At 43.9% G+C, this 24,946-nt stretch overlaps 2 protein-coding genes across 3 annotated transcripts; both read left to right on the top strand.

The window, feature by feature from the left end:
* The first annotated feature begins 1,913 nt into the window (after window positions 1-1,913).
* Window positions 1,914-8,633, top strand: LOC113024554 (neuroblast differentiation-associated protein AHNAK-like). Its single transcript, XM_026171734.1, has 7 exons — window positions 1,914-2,041; window positions 2,195-2,275; window positions 3,619-3,672; window positions 3,810-3,927; window positions 5,988-6,157; window positions 6,440-8,598; window positions 8,630-8,633. The coding sequence occupies exons 3-7, from the start codon at window positions 3,670-3,672 to the stop codon at window positions 8,631-8,633; spliced, it is 2,454 nt and encodes an 817-aa protein (XP_026027519.1). The 5' UTR covers window positions 1,914-2,041; window positions 2,195-2,275; window positions 3,619-3,669.
* LOC113024776 (neuroblast differentiation-associated protein AHNAK) lies at window positions 8,604-15,391 on the top strand. 2 transcript variants are annotated; one of them, XM_026172101.1, is made up of 2 exons: window positions 8,604-12,230; window positions 12,885-15,391. In XM_026172101.1, the coding sequence occupies exons 1-2, from the start codon at window positions 8,657-8,659 to the stop codon at window positions 14,879-14,881; spliced, it is 5,571 nt and encodes a 1,856-aa protein (XP_026027886.1). In that variant the 5' UTR covers window positions 8,604-8,656; the 3' UTR covers window positions 14,882-15,391. The 2 variants fall into 2 exon arrangements, with proteins under 2 accessions (XP_026027886.1, XP_026027885.1); XM_026172100.1 differs by having other exon boundaries at window positions 8,604-15,391.
* The last annotated feature ends 9,555 nt before the right edge of the window (window positions 15,392-24,946 follow it).

The following is a 24,946-nucleotide window of genomic DNA, read 5'->3' on the forward strand; positions in this document are numbered from 1 at the left end:
ACAATACAGAAATGTCTTATTTTTAGAATTTTATTTAAAAAAACATTTTATTGAAATTTTTTTTTAAATGCTGCAAGACCTGTAAGGGCTATGAGGAATTTTATTTGAATGGTAAATGGTAAATGGCCTGTATTTATATAGCGCTTTACTAGTCCCTAAGGACCCCAAAGCGCTTTACATATCCAGTCATCCACCCATTCACACACACATTCACACACTGAATAGTACCTGATTCTGTATCTGCCAAGTTCAACATGAATATGGAAGGTAAAGTGCTTCATATTTTGTAGATTTAAATGAGAGTAGATGTATCAAAGTTTTGGGAATCCTCATCTGTGGAACTAACATGAAGTTGCTGCTTCTTCCTCTTGTCTGCAAGGAAACACATCCAAACTTTTTACTTTCTTTCAAAGATGATGATTATAAATGGATGTGACTGTGTTCTTATGGAAGTACTATTTCATAGAATTACACATTTTTCTAGTACCATTTACAATAATAGCAGGAACAGTAATCATAGCAGTCGTCATAATTTGTGTTTTCTTAATTCTTATAGTGTGGAAAATACAGGTCACTTGAATGAGGTCAACATTGTATGAGACTTAATATAAAGTATATAAGTCTCATGAGATATATGTAAAACATTTATTGTAAGTTTTCTTCTGCACAGGGCTGTTGGTGGTTTATTAGATCTTAGAACTACACTGAAGAGAAAAGCTCTGCCACAAAACAGTTGGTTTTAATTTATCCAACTCCTGTTTGTTCTGTTTTATCATTATATCCTGTTTTCTTTTTTTTACTCTTTTAATGTTAACCATCTGTACAAAGAAAACACAAAATCCAGTTTCTCAGTGTTTTTTTTAAAATTATTATTATGAAGAAGCATGCAGGCTTTTTATGACCAGACGGAGTCTTTTACTTCACTTCTCTGTCAATGATTTACTGTCATTCAACAGACTAACAAAAACGATTCAGGCTTGCTGCAGGCAAAGAACTCAGCCTGGGGTGTGTTTGCCTCTCTTTATATGTACTGTTTTAAAGCAATCTGACTTTATTTTTTGACACATTTTATTTTTTTGGCATCAACGTCAGACTTTTCAGACATATGACATTGATCAAATAACCACATGCTGATCATCATATTAGTATATCTGTATGTGTCATAAATTGATCCCCTTCATCTCATGAATTGTATTTTCAAGTGCATTTTACTTTAATGTAAGACCAAGACAAAGAGCAACTGACAACCTGAATAATAAAACATTTGTCAGTCAAACAATTAAGGGAGGATAGTATGAATCGTTTAAATTGATGAAATAATAATGGAATGATCTCGGCAGCTTTAATGTGAGCTGTAAATCAAATTTAGATTCAGGTATTAATAAAAAAAAGTTTATCTAAATGTTGTGATTGTGATGTTTGTATGCTTAGTTGCAGGTGAGTATATTTTGACAGGAGTGATTTTTGTTGTTTGTTTTTCTTGGCTTGTCAACAGCTGTAATGTAAAAATTCGTTGGTAATAAAAATGCTATTGATTATTAAACATGTATGTTGAGTTCATTCACCAGATTTGCCTGAGAACAATTAAAAACACTGTACAGTCAGAGCCCATATGGAGCTGCAGCTGTACCCTTTCAGGTAGGATTATATAATTCTGTGAATGCAACTGAGCTCTCTTTTCTTTCAATCCAGATTGAATCAGACAACAGTCTTTGTCCCCAACAAGTGACTAATCGGAGTGACTCACACGGTGAACGCCTGCCGCTCCCTTGGCTCAGGTCAGAATTTTTCTTACCACACTTATCAAGTTGTCAGGGGGAGTGTTTGTTTTTTTATTTTGTATTTTGGTCCCTTAAAATCAGGAATCAACCGTAATGCTAGCTTTAACATGCGTGCATACTCTATCTGTTTGCTTTCTAGGAAGAAATGTGCGGCTGTGTGACAGACACGTGGGTCAGACACTGACACGACACAGACTCTTGTCTGTTGTCGTGTGTATTTGTGTTTATATGCAGCGAGCCAGAGGCATGTGGTAGTCAAGGTGTGTGAAAGTTTCATGAGGGCGTATGATGCAAAAACGCATGTTTGTGTCTGTTGACAGTTAATGGCTCTTTAAAATGGAACCTGTTTGGCTGCTTCAGGTTGAGTATATGTCCACCTGACTGCTCTGTATATCCTCATTCTCACCCTTCAGTGGAAATAGCATGGACTGGTGACTCTGTGGGGAAACTTTACGACACGACTCCAACACCACAGCAGGCACATGCATGCTGAGGTAAGCTCAGTTTCTTAAATTTACTTTTCACTAGCAGGTTTCATGCGTGGTGGTGGTAGTGGGTTGCATTTCACCATATACCATTCAATCTGTCTTCAGGTTTATTTTATTTTTGCAGCTAAACAAGCATCTTTTTTTCTTTTGAAAGGCATTACTTTTCTTTATGACATTAGTAAATCTTTCAATAAACCTCACAAGAAAAAAAAAAACCTCACAAAATGTTTTTTTTTTTTTTGAAAGAACATGTCTGGTCATCATTGTTCTGCATCTTGATGTTTTCACTTTTTTATAATTAGAAATTATACGTTATCTGAGGATTGTTAAATATTAGCACTGTAGTTCATTCTTCTAATTGGGACTCAACAAAGGCATGTGCACTTTGGCTTACTTGTAAAATGTTTAATATGTAACTGAATAGTATATCAGTGGCGTCCTTTAATCAAATGCCATTTGAAGTTGTGCATGATACCTGCTAAATGCTGAAGGTTTCGTCTTTTCATGCTAGCGAAGGATAAAATCCTCATGAGGAGATGTTTGATTGGAGTTGTTTACATGTCTAATTGTTACCTTTTTGCTAATTTCTTTTTCAATTTAAACATCATACAAACATAAATTATGTATATTATTGTACCTTAATATGATTTCACTTAAAGTGAAAAATAAAAAGAGTCTATTGCCAACTATCATGTTGTTTTAACATTTTATGTATTTTAACAGTCCTGAGATAGTTATTGACATGTCCATGTAATACCTGTTGCCTGATCACTCTTTATGTTGTTGCTGTTCAGCAATAGTACACTGAGGTTGCGGAGACATTTGTGTGGACATTTATTTCACATTTTCTATTAATGTGTGGAATTATAAAAACCCATAGATCATACTGTGTTGGATTCACAGGAGGCCTTTCTGTGTTCTTGTGTCATTGTGTTAGGAAGCAGTGGGTGTGGCTGCTTGGGCTTTGTGTGCTTGCAAAAAGAAAACAGTCTTGAAAAACCTGTTCTAGGTTTTCCTTAATGATGAGCTAACAGTTTCAAAGCCATAGTTTGAATACCTGAAAGATGCATCTGCTGACTCACCTGGGTGCCACTTCTCTAAGCACATACAGTACAGTACAGTATGTACAAAAATGGATACAGTCTTCCTCAAAGCCTTAAGATTTTTTACATTTAGTATGTATAGTAAAAATCTTTTAGAAGGGCTGAATTCATTCCATTTTAATGTTGTAGCTGACTGGTTCAATGCTCTACTTTAAGGAAAATACATGAACAGTTTGCCATTTGTTTTACTTGCTCCCTTAATCTGTTAATCAGTCTGTTAACTGTATATTATTTGTTCTTTTACAGGCTTAGTCAACCTGGATTTCTCAGTGCAATAGTGAGAAAACCACAAGAGTCATGGTATGAAACGTTTACATATCGTTTTAATTCTTCCTAAAATGCTCATATATACAGAATTGAATATTTTGTTTTAAATTGTCTACTTTAGAGGAGTAATTCTTCTGTTCAGTTTACAAAAATGTTGCTTTTACTTGCAGCCTTCACACCGCAGGGGAAGAAGCCTCTCTGAAGCCCTGACCTTGGAGCAGTTAGAGGAGGGAGGGGTGGTCATTTCCAGTATCAATAATGTCTCTTCCGGCAAAGGACTAAAGGAAGGTATGAATCTTGACATCCTATTGAAACTTCTCTTCGTATTGTTTTTGACTTTTTGAAAACAAGAAATAAAATAGTTGTTTCTAAAAAGAACACACCTTAAATTCAAGGAAACTATTGTACATTTAAGTGCAATTATGGATCTTCGGATCCACATACGTATGTGAGCAGCTATTCTCCACCATGAGCTATGGTAAAAACAAACACCGCTCACGCCTCAAAGAGGACAGCTTACAGTCCTGCATAAAGATGAAGTGACTTCGTACAGCCCCGATTTGCAGACGCTGTGCGCAGACGGTCTGGACCTGAAGTCCCTGTGAGGGACCAAGCAGCCAAAGCAAAGAGGACACAGGCAAAAAAGTGCCTTCAAAAAGGGTTTTCTTTATTTTAACCCTCAAAAAGTCCAAAATTAACAAAATTCAAAAACATACTTAGCAGGCCCATAAAAGAGGGCAACTAAATAGAACTCTACAAAAAGGAATTTCCAGAAACTTAAACAAAACAAAGTGAGACACAACTTAACTCACAAACTGACCTAATTACAAAGACACATGAGGGTAGCTTTTATAATGATTTGGCCAAACCATTTACACACAATAGGGGGGAAAACAAAAACACACACTAATATTAACTAAGCACAGAATAACCTAACTAAACCTAAAACACCCCTGCTCCTGGTAAGCCCATGGTTGGTCCTGCTGAGCAGGCATTTTGTTCCCAGAGTCCTCAGCCACGCCTTTTGCCCAGACAGGAAACAGCCACCGCCCAAACCCAGGTAACTCAAAGAGAGAGAAACATAATTAATATAACAAAACATTTTAGAAAAACCACACAATGTTACTATGTGCGCGCCTCATAATACCAGTGTTAGGTTTAACCAAATGATTAATGAAGAAAACTGCAAAGCAAACTAATAAAGTAAAAAATGGACTGATTTACCCCTGTGTGGCTGATGCCATCACAGTCCCATTGTAAACATACAACGGCAGACCCGACGATGTTTGTTTATTGACCACTTTTCACACATGACTGCTGTAGCCAAACAGCCAGCTGTAGCTTTCCAGCTCACAGCCCGACACATACCAACACAACAGCAGAGAGAGCACAGACTTTAAACAGGCAAGGCTTGATTGTGGAAGCCGCTCAGGTCCGTCCACCTCCCCTGCAGCAGCACTGCAGACTACGCCCTGCCACACACATTAACCCCATGTTTGCCTACTGGTGGTGGTCAGAGGGCCCGGTGGCGCCAGTGTCCGGCAGCCTCGCCTCTGTCAGTGCGCCCCAGGGCAGCTGTGGCTACAATGTAGCTTGCCATCGCCAGTGTGTGAATGTGTGTGTGAATGGGTGAATGACTGAATGTAGTGTGAAGCGCTTTGGGGTCCTTAGGGACTAGAAAAGCGCTATACAAATACAGGCCATTTACCAAATGCAGGCCATTTAACCACGTAAAATAAATATTTTGCAAATATTTATTTTTCATTTTTGAGGCAGTTAAGTGATTTTTTTTCCCAATTATTTTTAAAATTCAGGTCAGGGCTCCGCTACAGGCTGCGAAATGGCAGCTGTGATATAAAGGTGATATAAGGATGACGGCTCACTACAGTTTTTGTTTAGTATATGAATAATTTAGCTTCAGCTTTTTAATTCATTTAAAATAGACCTTCAACTAGGTGCCTTTCCTTTTTGTTATATTTTTTAAAAGGTCAAAATGTGTTCATTACATAAATAAAATGTAATTTTCTCTGTAGCACTTCATGAATTTCATGAGCAACACACTTTAGGTGTTTATACAAAGCATAAAGGTAAAAAACAATAACGGTGTTATCTTCATTTTAGATGTCAAAAAGTATTTGCGGCTCCCAGTGTTTTCTTTTCTTTGGAAACTGGGTCCAAATGGCTCTTTGGGTGTTAAAGGTTGCTGACCGCTGTTCTAGGTCAAGATCAGGCCAGGTTTAAAGTACTAAAACTGCCCTTGAAGGATATACAGTATTATTTGCACACAGTCAAGCATGTTCTCGAACAAGGTATTTTTTTTGTGCAAGAACTTCATTTGTCTTTTTCAGGGGATGAAATTCTGGGGGCAACAATCAATTTTGATCAACTGTCCAAAGAAGAGGTGTCAAAAGTACTGAAGCTGATGGAGCCATTTGATGATAAAGTTCAAGTCCTCACTCGAAGCAACCGGAGCAAGAGCCTTGACAATCTGGACCAGTGTACCAAGGGTCCTGGGGCTGTAGGTTAAATGCAGATAATATCAATTAAAAATAAAGGATTAGTAATTATATTAGTTTCAGTATGTTTATGCAACAGTGGAACACAGTTCACAATTGTTTACATTTTCTGATGCAGATACATTTAATGCTGGATGCAAAAAACAAAACAAGAGAATTTGGTACTCAAATTAAATAGTGATGATGATGACAATTGATAATTAATAATTATCTCCCATCTGTTACAACACATAAACTCTCATGTTATAGTTTCATTCCAATCATCAACTTCTCACTGTTTCCAGATGCTGACGGATTCCTACAACAAACTGTACAACACCAAAATCAAGAAGTTTTTGATGGATGATGTACCCAGTGTTGAAGGGGGCTACGTGAATGGGGAGTTTACTGCCAAACCACCTGTACAAAGCTCATCCAAGGTCAACCAAAGAAATGACATGGGGCTGCCTCGCCTTGGAGTTGACTTTGGACTTCTGAAATCCAAGACTTTAATCACAGATGCTAATGCTGATTCACACTCTTATGAGGGAAGCTTAACAGATGGCAGCAATCTGAATCTTCCACCACTAGGTCTTGGCTTGAATGGGACTAATCTAAGTGAAGCTCAGGTTCCAAGATTCAAAATCGGTGCCAGATGTCCAGATCTAGACTTACCAGAAGACCCAAATGTCAGCACTACATCTTGTATGCAATTGCAAAATACTGACCACCCATCATTTGACAATGCAATGCGAAATCTTGAAAATCCTCAAATTGGACTTGAAGTTCCAGAAGTAGATGTAGGCCTAAAAGGTTCAAACATTACTACCCCTGAAATGGGGATAGACCTTGATGGCAGAAGTTTCTGTGGTCCATCTGTTAATTCCAGCGTTCCCAAAGTGGCCATTGAAGGAAGAAACCAGGAATTCAAAATGCCTACATTTAAACTGCCAGATCTGGGCCTCTCAGGATCTTCTTTTAGTGGTCCAGAATGTGACGTTAAGCATGAAGGCACACCAGGGAAACTCAGTCTAAAGTATTCCAAGAGACTGAAAAACCCAGATCTAAATTTGGACGATTCTTCCAGTTATGTAAAATCACCCCAGCTTAGGCTGTCTGGGATATCACCTGATTCAGAGCAAGGAATGTTGGGTATTAATGTATCAAAACCAGATATCAGTGGAACAGACACTGACATGCCTTTAGGTGAAATCAAGATGTCACACAAGAAACCAAGGATTTCTCTTAAATCTCCTGATTTAGATTTGGACGCTCAATCTGGCATGCTCAAAAGTGACACTGATGTTAAAACACCTGACCTAAGATTGAAAACATCAAAACTAAAAGGTGGCATGTCTGCACCTGATGCAAACATTCCCAAAGCTGACCTTAAGGGTGAAAATTGGGCCACTGATGCTCCATCAGTTAGTATTAAAGGTCCATCTGGAAAATACAGGGCTCCAACGTTTAGAATGCCCAAATTTGACTTACCAGTCATTCAGGTTCCTGGTTTGAATGGAGACTTGGATGGACTCGATGGACAGCTTTCAGGTACACTGCCTAGAGGGTCAAATTTAAAACTAAATGCACCTGACATAAATGTGCCAAATGTTGACCTCAAAGCACAAAAACTAAAAATTAATGCACCAAAAGCTAACTTAGACTTTCCATCAGGCGATCTCAAAATGCCAGAACTTCATGGTCCAGATTGGGATGTTAATGCTCCTTCTGGGAAATTAAAAATGCCTAAATTTAATCTGTCAGGGACACTGCCTAAAGGACCAAATTTAGACCTGAACGCAGATCTGAATTCCCCAGATCTTAATCCAAGAGCTCCAAAGATAAAGGGTGGAATTGATGCACCTGATATGGACTTACCAGACATGGATCTGAAAGCTCCCAAATTAGATATGAACACTCCAGATGTCAACATTGGCTCACCAAAAGGGAAGCTGAAATTCCCCAAAATGAAAATGCCTAAATTCAACCTTCCAAGCCTTAAAGGTCCTGAAATTGATGGCAACTTGGAAGGTCCAAACATAAATACACCCAATGTCAACCTCAAAGGTCCTAAAGCGGATCTTGATCTAGATATTTCTGGTCCATCTGGCAAGTTTAAAAAGCCAAACCTGAATCTGCCTGATTTAGGTCTTTCTGGTCCAAAGTTAGAAGGCCCTAACTTGGACCTTAAAACACCTGACCTAGATATCTCTGGTCCCAATTTCAGTGGTGGAATAAACGCACCTGACATAAACATGCCAAACATTGACCTCAAAGCCCCAAAGCTGAAAATGGATAAACCAAATGCCAACTTGGACTTGCCATCAGACAAAGTTAAAATGCCTAAACTTGATGGTCCAGATTGGGGTGTTAATGCTCCTTCTGGGAAATTAAAAATGCCTAAATTTAATCTGTCAGGGACACTGCCTAAAGGACCAAATTTGGACCTAAACACAGACCTGAAGTCACCAGATCTCAATCTAAAAGCTCCAAAGATAAAGGGTGGAATTGATGCACCAGATATGGACTTATCAGGCATGGATCTTAAAGCTCCCAAATTAGATATGAACCCTCCAGATGTCAACATTGGCTCGCCAAAAGGGAAGCTGAAATTCCCCAAAATGAAAATGCCTAAATTCAACCTTCCAAGCCTTAAAGGTCCTGAAATTGATGGCAACTTGGAAGGTCCAAACATAAATACACCCAATGTCAACCTCAAAGGTCCTAAAGCGGATCTTGATCTAGATATTTCTGGTCCATCTGGCAAGTTTAAAAAGCCAAACCTGAATCTGCCTGATTTAGGTCTTTCTGGTCCAAAGTTAGAAGGCCCTAACTTGGACCTTAAAACACCTGACCTAGATATCTCTGGTCCCAATTTCAGTGGTGGAATAAATGCACCTGACATAAACATGCCAAACATTGACCTCAAAGCCCCAAAGCTGAAAATGGATAAACCAAATGCCAACTGGGACTTGCCATCGGGTAAAGTTAAAATGCCTAAACTTGATGGTCCAGATTGGGGTGTTAATGCTCCTTCTGGGAAATTAAAAATGCCTAAATTTAATCTGTCAGGGACACTGCCTAAAGGACCAAATTTGGACCTAAACACAGATCTGAAGTCACCAGATCTCAATCTAAAAGCTCCAAAGATAAAGGGTGGAATTGATGCACCTGATATGGACTTACCAGACGTGGATCTGAAAGCTCCCAAATTAGATATGAACCCTCCAGATGTCAACATTGGCTCACCAAAAGGGAAGCTGAAATTCCCCAAAATGAAAATGCCTAAATTCAACCTTCCAAGCCTTAAAGGTCCTGAAATTGATGGCAACTTGGAAGGTCCAAACATAAATACACCCAATGTCAACCTCAAAGGTCCTAAAGCGGATCTTGATCTAGATATTTCTGGTCCATCTGGCAAGTTTAAAAAGCCAAACCTGAATCTGCCTGATTTAGGTCTTTCTGGTCCAAAGTTAGAAGGCCCTAACTTGGACCTTAAAACACCTGACCTAGATATCTCTGGTCCCAATTTCAGTGGTGGAATAAATGCACCTGACATAAACATGCCAAACATTGACCTCAAAGCCCCAAAGCTGAAAATGGATAAACCAAATGCCAACTGGGACTTGCCATCGGGTAAAGTTAAAATGCCTAAACTTGATGGTCCAGATTGGGGTGTTAATGCTCCTTCTGGGAAATTAAAAATGCCTAAATTTAATCTGTCAGGGACACTGCCTAAAGGACCAAATTTGGACCTAAACACAGATCTGAAGTCACCAGATCTCAATCTAAAAGCTCCAAAGATAAAGGGTGGAATTGATGCACCTGATATGGACTTACCAGACGTGGATCTGAAAGCTCCCAAATTAGATATGAACACTCCAGATGTCAACATTGGCTCACCAAAAGGGAAGCTGAAATTCCCCAAAATGAAAATGCCTAAATTCAACCTTCCAAGCCTTAAAGGTCCTGAAATTGATGGCAACTTGGAAGGTCCAAACATAAATACACCCAATGTCAACCTCAAAGGTCCTAAAGCGGATCTTGATCTAGATATTTCTGGTCCATCTGGCAAGTTTAAAAAGCCAAACCTGAATCTGCCTGATTTAGGTCTTTCTGGTCCAAAGTTAGAAGGCCCTAACTTGGACCTTAAAACACCTGACCTAGATATCTCTGGTCCCAATTTCAGTGGTGGAATAAATGCACCTGACATAAACATGCCAAACATTGACCTCAAAGCCCCAAAGCTGAAAATGGATAAACCAAATGCCAACTGGGACTTGCCATCGGGTAAAGTTAAAATGCCAAAACTTGATGGTCCAGATTGGGATGTTAATGCTCCTTCTGGGAAATTAAAAATGCCTAAATTTAATCTGTCAGGGACACTGCCTAAAGGACCAAATTTGGACCTAAACACAGATCTGAAGTCACCAGATCTCAATCTAAAAGCTCCAAAGATAAAGGGTGGAATTGATGCACCTGATATGGACTTACCAGACGTGGATCTTAAAGCTCCCAAATTAGATATGAACACTCCAGATGTCAACATTGGCTCGCCAAAAGGGAAGCTGAAATTCCCCAAAATGAAAATGCCTAAATTCAACCTTCCAAGCCTTAAAGGTCCTGAAATTGATGGCAACTTGGAAGGTCCAAACATAAATACACCCAATGTCAACCTCAAAGGTCCTAAAGCGGATCTTGATCTAGATATTTCTGGTCCATCTGGCAAGTTTAAAAAGCCAAACCTGAATCTGCCTGATTTAGGTCTTTCTGGTCCAAAGTTAGAAGGCCCTAACTTGGACCTTAAAACACCTGACCTAGATATCTCTGGTCCCAATTTCAGTGGTGGAATAAATGCACCTGACATAAACATGCCAAACATTGACCTCAAAGCCCCAAAGCTGAAAATGGATAAACCAAATGCCAACTTGGACTTGCCATCAGGCAAAGTTAAAATGCCTAAACTTGATGGTCCAGATTGGGGTGTTAATGCTCCTTCTGGGAAATTAAAAATGCCTAAATTTAATCTGTCAGGGACACTGCCTAAAGGACCAAATTTGGACCTAAACACAGATCTGAAGTCACCAGATCTCAATCTAAAAGCTCCAAAGATAAAGGGTGGAATTGATGCACCTGATATGGACTTACCAGACGTGGATCTGAAAGCTCCCAAATTAGATATGAACACTCCAGATGTCAACATTGGCTCACCAAAAGGGAAGCTGAAATTCCCCAAAATGAAAATGCCTAAATTCAACCTTCCAAGCCTTAAAGGTCCTGAAATTGATGGCAACTTGGAAGGTCCAAACATAAATACACCCAATGTCAACCTCAAAGGTCCTAAAGCGGATCTTGATCTAGATATTTCTGGTCCATCTGGCAAGTTTAAAAAGCCAAACCTGAATCTGCCTGATTTAGGTCTTTCTGGTCCAAAGTTAGAAGGCCCTAACTTGGACCTTAAAACACCTGACCTAGATATCTCTGGTCCCAATTTCAGTGGTGGAATAAATGCACCTGACATAAACATGCCAAACATTGACCTCAAAGCCCCAAAGCTGAAAATGGATAAACCAAATGCCAACTGGGACTTGCCATCGGGTAAAGTTAAAATGCCAAAACTTGATGGTCCAGATTGGGATGTTAATGCTCCTTCTGGGAAATTAAAAATGCCTAAATTTAATCTGTCAGGGACACTGCCTAAAGGACCAAATTTGGACCTAAACACAGATCTGAAGTCACCAGATCTCAATCTAAAAGCTCCAAAGATAAAGGGTGGAATTGATGCACCTGATATGGACTTACCAGACGTGGATCTTAAAGCTCCCAAATTAGATATGAACACTCCAGATGTCAACATTGGCTCGCCAAAAGGGAAGCTGAAATTCCCCAAAATGAAAATGCCTAAATTCAACCTTCCAAGCCTTAAAGGTCCTGAAATTGATGGCAACTTGGAAGGTCCAAACATAAATACACCCAATGTCAACCTCAAAGGTCCTAAAGCGGATCTTGATCTAGATATTTCTGGTCCATCTGGCAAGTTTAAAAAGCCAAACCTGAATCTGCCTGATTTAGGTCTTTCTGGTCCAAAGTTAGAAGGCCCTAACTTGGACCTTAAAACACCTGACCTAGATATCTCTGGTCCCAATTTCAGTGGTGGAATAAATGCACCTGACATAAACATGCCAAACATTGACCTCAAAGCCCCAAAGCTGAAAATGGATAAACCAAATGCCAACTGGGACTTGCCATCGGGTAAAGTTAAAATGCCAGAACTTCATGGTCCAGATTGGGATGTTAATGCTCCTTCTGGGAAATTAAAAATGCCTAAATTTAATCTGTCAGGGACACTGCCTAAAGGACCAAATTTGGACCTAAACACAGCTCTGAAGTCACCAGATCTCAATCTAAAAGCTCCAAAGATAAAGGGTGGAATTGATGCACCTGATATGGACTTACCAGACATGGATCTTAAAGCTCCCAAATTAGATATGAACACTCCAGATGTCAACATTGGCTCACCAAAAGGGAAGCTGAAATTCCCCAAAATGAAAATGCCTAAATTCAACCTTCCAAGCCTTAAAGGTCCTGAAATTGATGGCAACTTGGATGGTCCAAACATAAATACACCCAATGTCAACCTCAAAGGTCCTAAAGCAGATCTTGATCTAGATATTTCTGGTCCATCTGGCAAGTTTAAAAAGCCAAACCTGAATCTGCCTGATTTAGGTCTTTCTGGTCCAAAGTTAGAAGGCCCAGATCTCAATCTAAAAGCTCCAAAGATAAAGGGTGGAATTGATGCACCTGATATGGACTTACCAGACATGGATCTTAAAGCTCCCAAATTAGATATCAACACTCCAGATATCAACACTGGCACACCAAAAGGGAAGCTGAAAATGCCAAAACTGAAAATGTCTAAGAGTAATCTACCAAATGTTAAAGGACCTGAGTTTGATGGCACTTTTGACGGCTCCAACATTGACCTCAGGGCACCAAATGCCAACTTCAAAGGTTCCAAAACTGGCTTAGAAATTCCTGATGTTGATTTTGGTAGCCCATCAGGAAAGTTAAAATCTCCAAATTTAAAATTACCTGATGTGGGATTTTCTCGACCAAAATTAGATGGGCCAGACTTTGAACAAAATTTGAAAGTCAAAGGTCCAAAAGTGAAAGGTGGACTTAATGAACCTAATCTACCTTCATCAAATATAGACTTTAAAGGTTCTAAAAATGGCTTTGACTTCCCTGATGTTGACTTTGGTAGCCCTTCAGGGAAATTTAAAACACCACATTTGAAAATGCTTGATTTGGGATTTTCTGCACCAAAAACAGATCTCCCAAAGGTTGACCTCAATTCACCAGATGTCAGAGCTAAAGTACCAAAAGGCCCAAATTTGAAATTAAATTCAAATCTAAAAACTCCAGATCTGAATCTCAAAGCTCCAAAGATGAAAGGTGGACTTGATGTGACTAAGGTAGACTTACCAAACATGGATCTCAAAGCTCCCAACTTGGAAATGGACACTGCGGATGTTGACATTGGTTTGCCTGAGGCAACTTTAGATGTTACTGGTGCAAAAGGAAAATTTAAAATCCCAAGTTTAAATACACCAGATCTCAGTATCTCTGGACCACAGGCAAAAACACCACATATGAGACTTTCTGGACCTGGCGTTAGTATGTCAGATTTCAATTTACCTGATGCCAATTTCAAGAGTCCCAAGCTCAATACAAAACACCCTGATGTAGGGATTAATGGTAACATGGGACAACCTAGGATGGACTTTAATGGCCCTCAGTTAAGAGGCATAAGAGGTCCAGATGTTGACACAAATATTCCCTTAGGAAACATCCATGGCCCTCATGCTGATCTTGATTTAGACAGAAAATTAAAACAACCATATTTCAAGCCGCCTCAGTTTAGAAGCCCAGATTTACATCAAGCATCTGATATTGACTTTGGTGGAGCTTTGAGACCAACAAATCTTGATATTAATCCTCCAAATGCAAAACTGAATATGAAACAACCCCAGATGAAGGGACATATATCAAGCCCAAGGGTTAGTGCTCCAAACATGAACCTCAACATGCCCAAAGTTGCAATGCACCCTCCACAGCAGCATCTGAGATCTCCAGGTCTTAGTATTGATGATCCTTCATTGTATTTTCAAACACCTTCACATAAACATCACACACAAGATATGTCAAATCTCACCATGAAACTTCCTGACCTGGACATAGATGGTGATATCAGACTTCGTAATACTGATAGAAGGTCCCATAGAACCAAAGTAAGATCCAGCTTCCCTGGAATGGATGGCGTTTTCCACCAACATATTGATTTAAATCATTCAGATCTCAATATTGACGACTTTACAGGAAAACATCATGTGCTTAGAGCTAGAGGTTCCAACCTTAATCTCCAGGCTCCACACAGCCATGGACACGCAATCTCCCCATCTGGAGTTAACACTGGCATGAGGGACCCCAGAAGAATCCCATCTGGCCATATCAAACACAATACACGTTTGCCACAATTTTCTCCAGATTCAAGAATGAGAGCATCTAACACTTCAGATGGATACTATGTGACTGTTTTTCCCAATCAAGCACAAAATCAAAAGAGGCCAAATCGTAAATATAACACACTTGGAGGGCTTGACTTTCATCCAGGAAACTTGGACCTTGAAGTTCCCAATGAACATGACCTAAGAGGGTCAACGTTCTTTTTCTCCAACCTTGTATAGCTTTCAAAGGACTTGTGTTTCCATTTTTAATGTGCTTTTTGTACTGTAGTTATATGTTTTATGTGTGTGTGTGTGTGTGTGTGTGTGTGTGTGTGTGTGTGTGTGTGTGTGTGTGTGTGTGTGTGTATATATATATCGTGGCTTTGCAATGATGTTACCTAGATTACAGTGCAGCATTATTGCTCTTATTTTATTAAATGTAGTAGAACTGCTTTTTGTATCATAAATGTTTTTATATTTTTTAACAGTTATTATTTACATTTTCTCTAACTATTATATTAAAGGAATAAAGGAAATATGTGGACTTGTGGGGTCCTATAGGGTACTTTTACAAGATTAAATGAATACATTTTCTTTAGATACTATATTTTTAAATACTATCCGTTGAATTGCACAGTATTCAAAGTTGTGTATATATATTATCATTCTGGTTCTTTTGGATGTTCATTGTGTCTATTATACATGTTTATATACTGGAGTTTATTAAAAACCATTCTTATTTCAACCAAATTTTTGCTTCCAATATTTTAGAGTAATTATGGAACTTAAAACACTGTTTAAGATCATTCTTTCATATTAAAGAATTCATGTTGTTACAATACTGTACAAAGACCTTCGGGAGGTCCAGACCAGCTCCACCCAGTTCAGATAGAGGGAGAGGAGGTGGAGGTGGGTGGTCAACACATACAAGTACCTCGGGCTGTGGGTGGACAACAAATTAGACTGGTCATACAACTCAGAGCACCTGTATAAAAAAGGCCAAAGCAGACTGTACTTCCTCAGGAGACTGAGGCCTTTTAACATCTGCAGGAAGCTCCTGAGGATGTTTTACTAGTCGGTGGTTGCAGGAGTACTTTTTTATGCTGTGGTGAGCAGCACAGCAAAGAGGGACTCATCCAGGCTGGAAAAACTAATCAGGAAGGCTGGCTCTGTGGTCGGCATGAAGCTGGACACTCTGGGGACAGTGGCAGAGAAAAGGATACTAAAAAAACTGCTGGACATTATGGACAATGCTGGGCATCCTCTGCACACGGCCATAAACAATCAGAAGAGTCTGTTCAGTGACAGGTTGCTTCTCCCAAATTCAAGAACTAACAGACTTAAAAACTCCTTTGTCCCACACGCCATCAAACTGTTTAACTCCTCACTGGAGGGGAGAGGGAGGGGAAACAGGAGGACAAAGGAGGGCGGGAACAGCTGAGCTGTAGTGCTTTTTTTCACTGTGCAATATTCGCAATATTTTTTTCTTATATTAGACTGTGCAATAATCACTGTGCAATAGACTCACTCAAATGTGCAATCCTATTTATCCATATTATATATTCTGTATTTATATATGTGTATATATGGTATATTTCTGCTTATATCCGTACTCTCATTCCCCTTTATTGTATCTATAACATGCAACTTCTGTCGGTGCTGTGCTGCTGGAAACTGAATTTCCCGGAGGAACCCACCCGAGGGATTAATAAAGTTTAATCTAATCTATCTCTAATCTAAACTGGTAATATGCATGGATGAAAGAGGTACAACAGACTGCCCACGGCTGTCTTTAATGCTAGGTGGAGACTGTCATGGTTTGGGGCTTCATTTCAGCCTCAAAATGACTGAAGTAGTGCCGGATCATCTTGACAGAGATGGAATAAAAGTCAGCCAGCAACTAAACAAGAACTTTGAATGTCCGTGAAGAAGCCCGGGGAACTAGGCCTGAAGAATACTTTAAAGAAATTACAAGAAGAATAATGTGTTATAAGCAAAGTTGCTCATAACAAATTCGGACTTTCGAGTTTCTTAGAACTGTACAAACAGTTTTTCCAAGTATGTTAGCACATCTTCCAATAAATCACTGTCCCCGTAAAGCAGTATTTTCCTAGCAGGAGCAGTACTTTGCACAGTACTGTAGCTGCAGCACTGATATATAGGCAGCAATTCAAGGTTACTCAAGTGTGAAAAACATCTTTGTCTGTCAGACCCAAAGCCACAACTGAATCAGAGGTTTCTAAGAATTAACAGCTTGCATGATCAATGATCATGCAAGCTGTTAACTCAAGTTGAAAGAACAACTTAATAGTGTTCGTAGTGAGTGTGTTGCGAAATCAGTTTCACCCCGGTTCTTTTTATTCCTCGGGCATCCAGAGACGGCACCAGAACTCAGTAGTCATTTTCACAAAACCTTTATTCATCTTTATTCATCTTCATTTAAGCATACATCTTCTAGAAGGGGAGATGTGTCAGGCCGGTGTCCCTCTACAGGCCGGTGGCTCTGACATCCCACCTGATGAAGACCCTGGAGCGGTTGGTCCTGGCTCAGCTTCGGCGCCTAATAAGCTCATCACTGGACCCACTTCAGTTTGCCTACCAGCCTGGCATTGGAGCGGATGATGCCGTCATTCACCTCCTACATCGTTCCCTCGCTCACCTGGAGACCGCTGGAAGCACTGTGAGAATCATGTTCTTTGATTTCTCCAGTGCCTTCAACACCATTCTTCCCTCGGTTCTAAAGGACAAGCTGGAGAACTCTGGAGTGGACCATCACCTCACTACCTGGATCCTGGACTACCTCACCGACCGACCACAGTATGTGAGGACTCAGGGCTGTGTGTCGGACAGGGTCGTCTGCAGTACGGGGGCCCCACAGGGAACGGTTCTGGCTCCGTTCCTCTTCACCATCTACACTGCAGACTTCTCCCACAATTCCACCCAGTGCTTCCTGCAGAAGTTCTCTGATGACTCTGCAATAGTCGGCCTCATCACTGATGGGGACGACAAGGAGTACAGAGGACTGACCCAAGACTTTGTGGACTGGTGCCAGCTGAACTACCTCCAGATCAACGCCAGTAAAACCAAGGAACTGGTGGTAGACTTCCGCAGGCACAAGCATTCTCCACTGCAACCACTGAACATCCAAGGTATGGACATTGAGGCTGTGGACAGCTACAGGTACCTTGGTGTTCATCTGAACAACAGACTGGACTGGACTCATAACTCAGACGCCCTCTACAGGAAAGGGCAGAGCAGGCTGTACCTGCTGCGGAGACTCAGGTCGTTTGGAGTGGAGGGCCCACTCCTGAAGACCTTCTATGACTCTGTTGTGGCTTCTGCTATCTTTTATGGCGTGGTCTGCTGGGGCGGCAGCATCTCTGCTGGGGACAGGAAGAGACTGAACAGGGTGATCCGAAGGGCCAGCTCTGTTCTAGGATGCCCTCTGGACCCAGTGGAGGTGGTGAGTGACAGGAGAACGGCGGCTAAGCTGTCATCCCTGATGGACAACATCTCCCACCCCATGCAGCAGACTGTGACAGCACTGAGCAGCTCCTTCAGTGGGAGACTGCGGCACCCACGGTGTGGGACGGAGAGATTTCGCAGGTCTTTCCTCCCCACTGCTGTCAGACTCCATAATAAAGACTTTAACTGATCAAGCACACACATCCATACATATGCAATAATACTAAGTGCAATAATCCTTTCTATCATCGTTGTATTTTTACTCAGTTGTATATAGTATTTGTATTTGTATTCTATTTTTATCTTATTGTATATTTATTTTATTTTATTCTACTGTATATAGTATTTTATTTTATTCTATTCTGTACAGTTGTGTACTGTATTTATTCTTATTGTATTCTAATTTTTGCCTCATAACTTTTGCACTGTCCACTTCCTGCTGTGACAAAACAAATTTCCCACGTGTGGGACTAATAAAGGTTATCTTATCTTATCTTATCTTATCTTCCACTCCTTTGTTTGTTACAGCCAGCTTTATAGAAGTGACCCCATCATAAAACCCCCATGGTGTGCTGCAAACTCTGTGTTTGTGTGTGTATGCACGAGGACGTGAGTGCCTGTGTGCGCGCGTACCCGTATGTCTATGTAAGTGCACGTAAGTGAATGTGTGCGCGTACCTGTGTGTATGTGTGAGTGCACGTGAGTGAGTGTGCATGTGGATGTGTGAGTGTAACAGTTTAAGCACTGTGTGTGTGTCTCTGCGTACGTGACTTCCTGACGGTCATAAAAGTAATCTCACCCAAGCTACACCAAATTCCTCTACACAACATAGAAAACAGAGTTAACATATTACAAACACTGAGACCCCCACTCTGCATCCACTGGGTCGTTGGCCTCTTGCTGTCTTACATTTACAGATAAGCATGTGGAGAGTCTCCTGCAAACCTTCTTCCAAGTTATGGCAATTATGAACTTTAATTAAAGGTACAAGCATCAGCATCAACAACCCCAACTGTAGCTTCCTGTCTCCTTTTATGACAGCAGACCCCCAGTGTCAATAAATTCCTTTCCCTCTAAACAATTACACACACTCACAAGCCTACAGCTAACCCAAACTGAAACACAGACCAATCCTTCCTTATTCCTCTGATCTAAACAAATTTAACACATCATATTATAATAATTATTTTCTTGTACTCACACCTGCAGCTTTTTAACAGATTAATTGGTGGCAAAATGTATTGTTTCTGTTCCTCCTTTAAAACAATATTACATGCATCGATGTCTTTGCAGCACTGTGTCTATGTACCTCTAACATGCCAGTTTAATTAAATAGTTCTTAAAAAGCTCAGGGTTTTAAGTGTTATATGTAACAAATCTCTTCTGTAAAACTCACACAGTTTGTTTGTCATATTTTCTCTCTCAGGTCTGAATGTCCACAGCATGCTGAAACATGAAGCCATCGTCCTCACTTTGGAAACGGTTAAGTTTCTGGAACGATGAGCGTTACACACCTCTCTACCCGTTTAAACTAACCTACTCTGACTTTCCTTAAAATAAATGACCTGTAATGTACTAACTGACTTAAGTGAGTCACATTTTCTTTGTTTTTATTTTTTGTAACAAGAAAGTCATTAATAAATAACTTGAATGATAAAAAATTGAAAAGTTGAATAAAAGTATGTAAAAACAGCATGCAGAGTGTAATCATCAGCTGAATTTGTATAGAAGGAGACCACTGGCCAAATCATTCCTGATCTTCCAGTGAAGCTGTCATGGTCCTGGGCCATGTGGGCCCAGTATTCTTAGTTTTCATGTATTTTTGTATTTTGTTCTTTATTTAGGCCATGCTTCCTGGGTTGATCTGTTACGTTGTTCCTCATGTGTTTTCCCTTCGTGACTCTTACCCCCTGTGTGCCCCTCTGTGTATTTATGAGCCCTCGTCTCTCTTTGTGCTTTATTCTATGTTTTCCCTAGCCCGTTATGTCTGCGTTCTTCCCGTGCTCTCTCTCCTCCTGTCTGAACCTCTGTGCCTGTACCCGTCAGCGTTATGTTCACCCCGCCCTGTCTCGTTATGGTTATCTGTGTCACCTGTGTTCCCCGTGTGTTCCCACTTTCCTCGTTAACCCTCTGTGTATTTCTGTCTGCGTCTTCCTCTGTTCGGCATCGCGTTCTCCCTCATGTTGTGTGGATCTTCCTGTGTCTCCCTGCGAGTGTTAGTTTACTTTTCCCAGTTAGTTCTGTATGTCCTGTATTCTACCGTGCCAGCATTAAAGCTGTGTTCTTTAAGTTTATCCCCGTGTCTGTGAGTCTGCATCTTGGGTCCTTCTCCTGCCTGCCACACAACGAACCATGACAGAAGAACGCGACCACAACATGGACCCAGCAGTTCACAACCCCTCCGCGGACCGACAGTACGACGCGACCATGCCGGACCCAGCGACACAAAGACTGGAGATGGTCCGGACAGTGGAGTCGCTATGCGACAAGTGGCTGCACTGTTCCAGTGAGGAGGAACGGGAGGAGTTCGCCCGCCAGGTAGGGGTGTGCGTGTCTGTGTTCCCCTGGTTATGGGAGACGCTGCACCCCCTCGTCAGCGACCTTCTCGTCTCCGCTCTCCGACTCCGTCCGCAGCAGCAGCGGCCCGGTGGGCGTGCACCTTCACCAGAGCCGTGCCATCGCGCCGTTGCCCCGCCGCCTCATGAGCCAGTGGCGGTCAGAGTCGGAACGGTGAGGCTCACCACGGACACACCATTGGCTCACACTTCATCAGCTTCCGCATCTTCGCCACCGCCTGCCTGCACGGAGATGCCCGAGGCTGTTGACTTCGGTGAGGAGGAGCGGCAGCTGGTGTTGCGGGCTTATCGGGAGGACGAGCTCCGGTGGAAGCCCTGGCTCATCTCGGAGCAGGACCTCTCACCTGCTGCACAGCCTACCAGCCGCTCGCCGTCTCCAATCCACTTAGACTTTACTTCGCCTGCCTCGTTTCTGGCAAGGATGTGGGCGGACGACCGGGAGGTCGCCGCTACATCACCCCCTGCATTTGTGCCATCAGCGCCCATCGCGCCAGCTACCAGAAGGGGGCGGCGCCGGCGCCGCCGTGGCACCGCATTAACTCCGGAAATCATGGAGCCCGGTCTCAGTGAGCAGCAGCAAGCAGCTTGCACCCACGTAGAGGAGGAGCTCCGGAGAAAGCCGTGGCCTACCCCCGATTGTCAGCACATCTTTCGGGGAACACGCCTGGCTCTCGGGGGCCCTCGGAGCCGCCAGGGTTCGCAGCCACCCTCAGTTCAGTTAGCTCCCTCGCAGCCACCCTCAGTCCAGTCAGCTCCCTCGCAGCCACCCTCAGTCCAGTCAGCTCCCTCGCAGCCACCCTCAGTCCAGTCAGCTCCCTCGCTGCCACCCTCAGTTCAGTCAGCTACCCTCCTGGAAGCCCCCGCTGCCTGGTATTCTCAGCATCGACATCTTTTCCCGTCAAGGTTTATCGCTAAATCATTCGATCCTCCCTTAAGAGAGAGACTGCGTCCTCGCTGCCTTCACCCCAGTACACCAGTGTCACCCGGGTCTCCAGTAGCTCAGCTCCCAGTGTCACCTACCCCACAGCCACTTTTAGCTCAGTTTCCAGAGCCACCTGCTTCAGTTCAGGCCCCAGTAGCTCCAGTGCCGCCTGTAGCGCAGGCCCCGATAGCAGTACGGTCCGCTGGTCAGCCTAACATTCAGCCAGGGGTCTCTAATCTCTCTGGCTCTGCATCAGCTCCTGCTGGGAGCTCGGATGAGCTCATCCAAGACTCCGCGGCTCCCACGCCGCCTTCTACCTCGTCAGCTGGAGGGTCCGAGGGGCCCGTTCAGCCTCCTGTCTCCGCTGGAGGGTCCGAGGGGCCCGTTCAGCCTCCTGTCTCCGCTGGAGGGTCCGAGGGGCCCGTTCAGCCTCCTGTCGCCGCTGGAGGGTCCGAGGGGCCCCTTCAGCCTCCTGTCTCCGCTGGAGGGTCCGCGGGGCCCGTTCAGCCTCCTGTCTCCGCTGGAGGGTCCGAGGGGCCCGTTCAGCCTTCTGTCTCCGCTGGAGGGTCCGAGGGGCCCGTTCAGCCTTCTGTCTCCGCTGGAGGGTCCGAGGGGCCCGTTCAGCTCCCTTCCACGTCGGCTGTACAGGCTGCTCCTCAGTCTTCTAGGAATGGCGTGAGCTTTCTCTCCGCCTCAGACTGCCTTCTGCTTCAGCCGTCTCTTCCAGCTGGAGAGCCCGAGGGGCCCGTTCAGCTCCCTTCCACGTCGGCTGTACAGGCTGCTCCTCAGTCTTCTAGGAATGGCGTGAGCTTTCTCTCCGCCTCAGACTGCCTTCTGCTTCAGCCATCTCTTCCAGCTGGAGAGCCCGAGGAGCCCGTTCAGCTTCCTTCCACGTCAGCTGTACAGGCTGCTTCTCAGCCTTCTAGGAATGGCGTGAGCTTTCTCTCCGCCTCAGACTGCCTTCTGCTTCCAGCTGGAGGGCCCGAGGGGTCCGTTCAGCCTCCTGTCTCCGCTGGAGGGCCCGGGGGGCCCGTTCGGCCACCTGTCTCCGCTGGAGGGCCCGGGGGGCCCGTTCGGCCACCTGTCTCCGCTGGAGGGCCCGAGGGGCCCGTTCGGCCACCTGTCTCCGCTGGAGGGCCCGAGGGGCCCGTTCGGCCACCTGTCTCCGCTGGAGGGCCCGAGGGGCCCGTTCGGCCACCTGTCTCCGCTGGAGGGCCCGAGGGGCCCGTTCGGCCTCAAGCCTCGTCAGCTGGAGGGCCCGAGGAGCCCATCCAGCCACCTTCTGCTACGCCTGGTCCAGCCTGTGCTTCGTCCGCTGCAGCCTCAGAGCCTTCGTCCGCTGCAGCCTCAGAGCCTTCGTCCGCTGCAGCCTCAGAGCCTTCGTCCGCTGCAGCCTCAGAGCCTTCGTCCGCTGCAGCCTCAGAGCCTTCGTCCGCTGCAGCCTCAGAGCCTTCGTCCGCTGCAGCCTCAGAGCCTTCGTCAGCTGCAGCAGCCTCCGAGCCTTCGTCAGCTGCAGCAGCCTCCGAGCCTTCGTCAGCTGCAGCAGCCTCCGAGCCTTCGTCAGCTGCAGCAGCCTCCGAGCCTTCGTCAGCTGCAGCAGCCTCCGAGCCTTCGTCAGCTGCAGCAGCCTCCGAGCCTTCGTCAGCTGCAGCAGCCTCCGAGCCTTCGTCAGCTGCAGCAGCCTCCGAGCCTTCGTCAGCTGCAGCAGCCTCCGAGCCTTCGTCAGCTGCAGCAGCCTCCGAGCCTTCGTCAGCTGCAGCAGCCTCCGAGCCTTCGTCAGCTGCAGCAGCCTCCGAGCCTTCGTCAGCTGCAGCAGCCTCCGAGCCTTCGTCAGCTGCAGCAGCCTCCGAGCCTTCGTCAGCTGCAGCAGCCTCCGAGCCTTCGTCAGCTGCAGCAGCCTCCGAGCCTTCGTCAGCTGCAGCAGCCTCCGAGTCTTCAGCCTCGTCTGTCGCGGCTTCGGCCTGTGCTTCGTCTGGTCCTGTGCCCACCAGGCCATGGCCAGCACGCCTGACACTGGAGAGCCGCCGCTGCCTTCCGCGCGGCCGCTGCCTTCCGCGCGGCCGGCCTCCTGAACTGCTCCGTCTCCTTCGCCGCCGCCGCCGCCTTCCGCGCGGCCGGCCTCCGGACCAGCTCTGCCACCTGTGCCACCCGCCTGGTCGGCCCCCCGACCGTGTGACCCGTGAACTCTTGTGCCTGTGGGCTCTGGGTCGGCCCCCTGAACTTTATTTTGACTACCGTCATGTGCTCCTGTGTTTTCTGTTGTTTGTTTTGTTTCCCGTTCTGGTCCCTCCGTCCTGGTCCCCCGCCTCCCGCCCTGGGTGGGTTGTTTTCTGTTTTTGTTTTTGTTTCTCGGGTTTGGGCTGTCAGGAGCCAGCCCTTTAGGGGGGGGTGGTGTCAACCATGACAGAAGCGTTGAATATTCATGTTTGCTGCTACCAAAAGCCTCTTATGAAAGACTTCCTGAATCTTATTGACTGTTTTAATCTTGTTCACCCATGAGCATGGACATACTTTGGATCTAGTTTTATCTTGTGGTCTGCAGCTATGTGACATTCAAATTTGCAAGCTCAAGTTTTTCTAATCACATGCCTGTTATAATCCAAATTTCGGCACCATGTCCTCCAGTTAAACCTCTTTTGCCTGTGCGTGATTTCCACATCATCGCTCCTGCTACTGCTTGACATTTCTCTGCTGTTTATCAGAATATTGGTGCCCCTTCCTCGGACAATTACTTCCTTAAGCCACGTGCTGATCATCTGCTCACTTTGTTCAATGCTGCTTGTTCAAATGTGCTTGATTTGTTACTCCTTTTAAAAAAACTTAGTGTGCTAGACCTAAACCTGATCCCTGGTTAAACAATGTCACTCTGAAAGAAAATGGAAAAAAGATAAACTCCAGATTTCCTTTGATATGTTAAGGGAAGCCCTGTAAAAAAGAAGAAACTATTTGTCAGATATCATCTCTAATAACAGCTACGGGCCCGTGTCTAATTCAAGACCTCTAATTTTGCAATCAACCCTCCACCCACCACACACTTACCAGGGTCTCCAGCCACCTGTGAAAACTTTTTACATTTCTTTTGTCGATAAGGTTGCTACTATCAGGTCTCACATCACTCCTCCAGCTTACGATCCCTCTGTTCCCCCATATTCCTCAGTTGTGTTTGATCACGTTGAGCCTGTTTCTCTGTGTACTCTGGCTGAAATAGTCTCCCATCTTAAGCCTCCTGTGTTTCACCTTAACATTATCCCCTCTCGCCTTTTCACAAAGAAGTCTTTGACATTATTGGACCTAATGTTTTAACCATTATTAATACCTCTTTTCTAATGGGAACCATCCCAG

This window comes from Astatotilapia calliptera, chromosome 6 (genome assembly GCF_900246225.1).
Source record: "Astatotilapia calliptera chromosome 6, fAstCal1.2, whole genome shotgun sequence".
NCBI lineage: Eukaryota > Metazoa > Chordata > Actinopteri > Cichliformes > Cichlidae > Astatotilapia > Astatotilapia calliptera.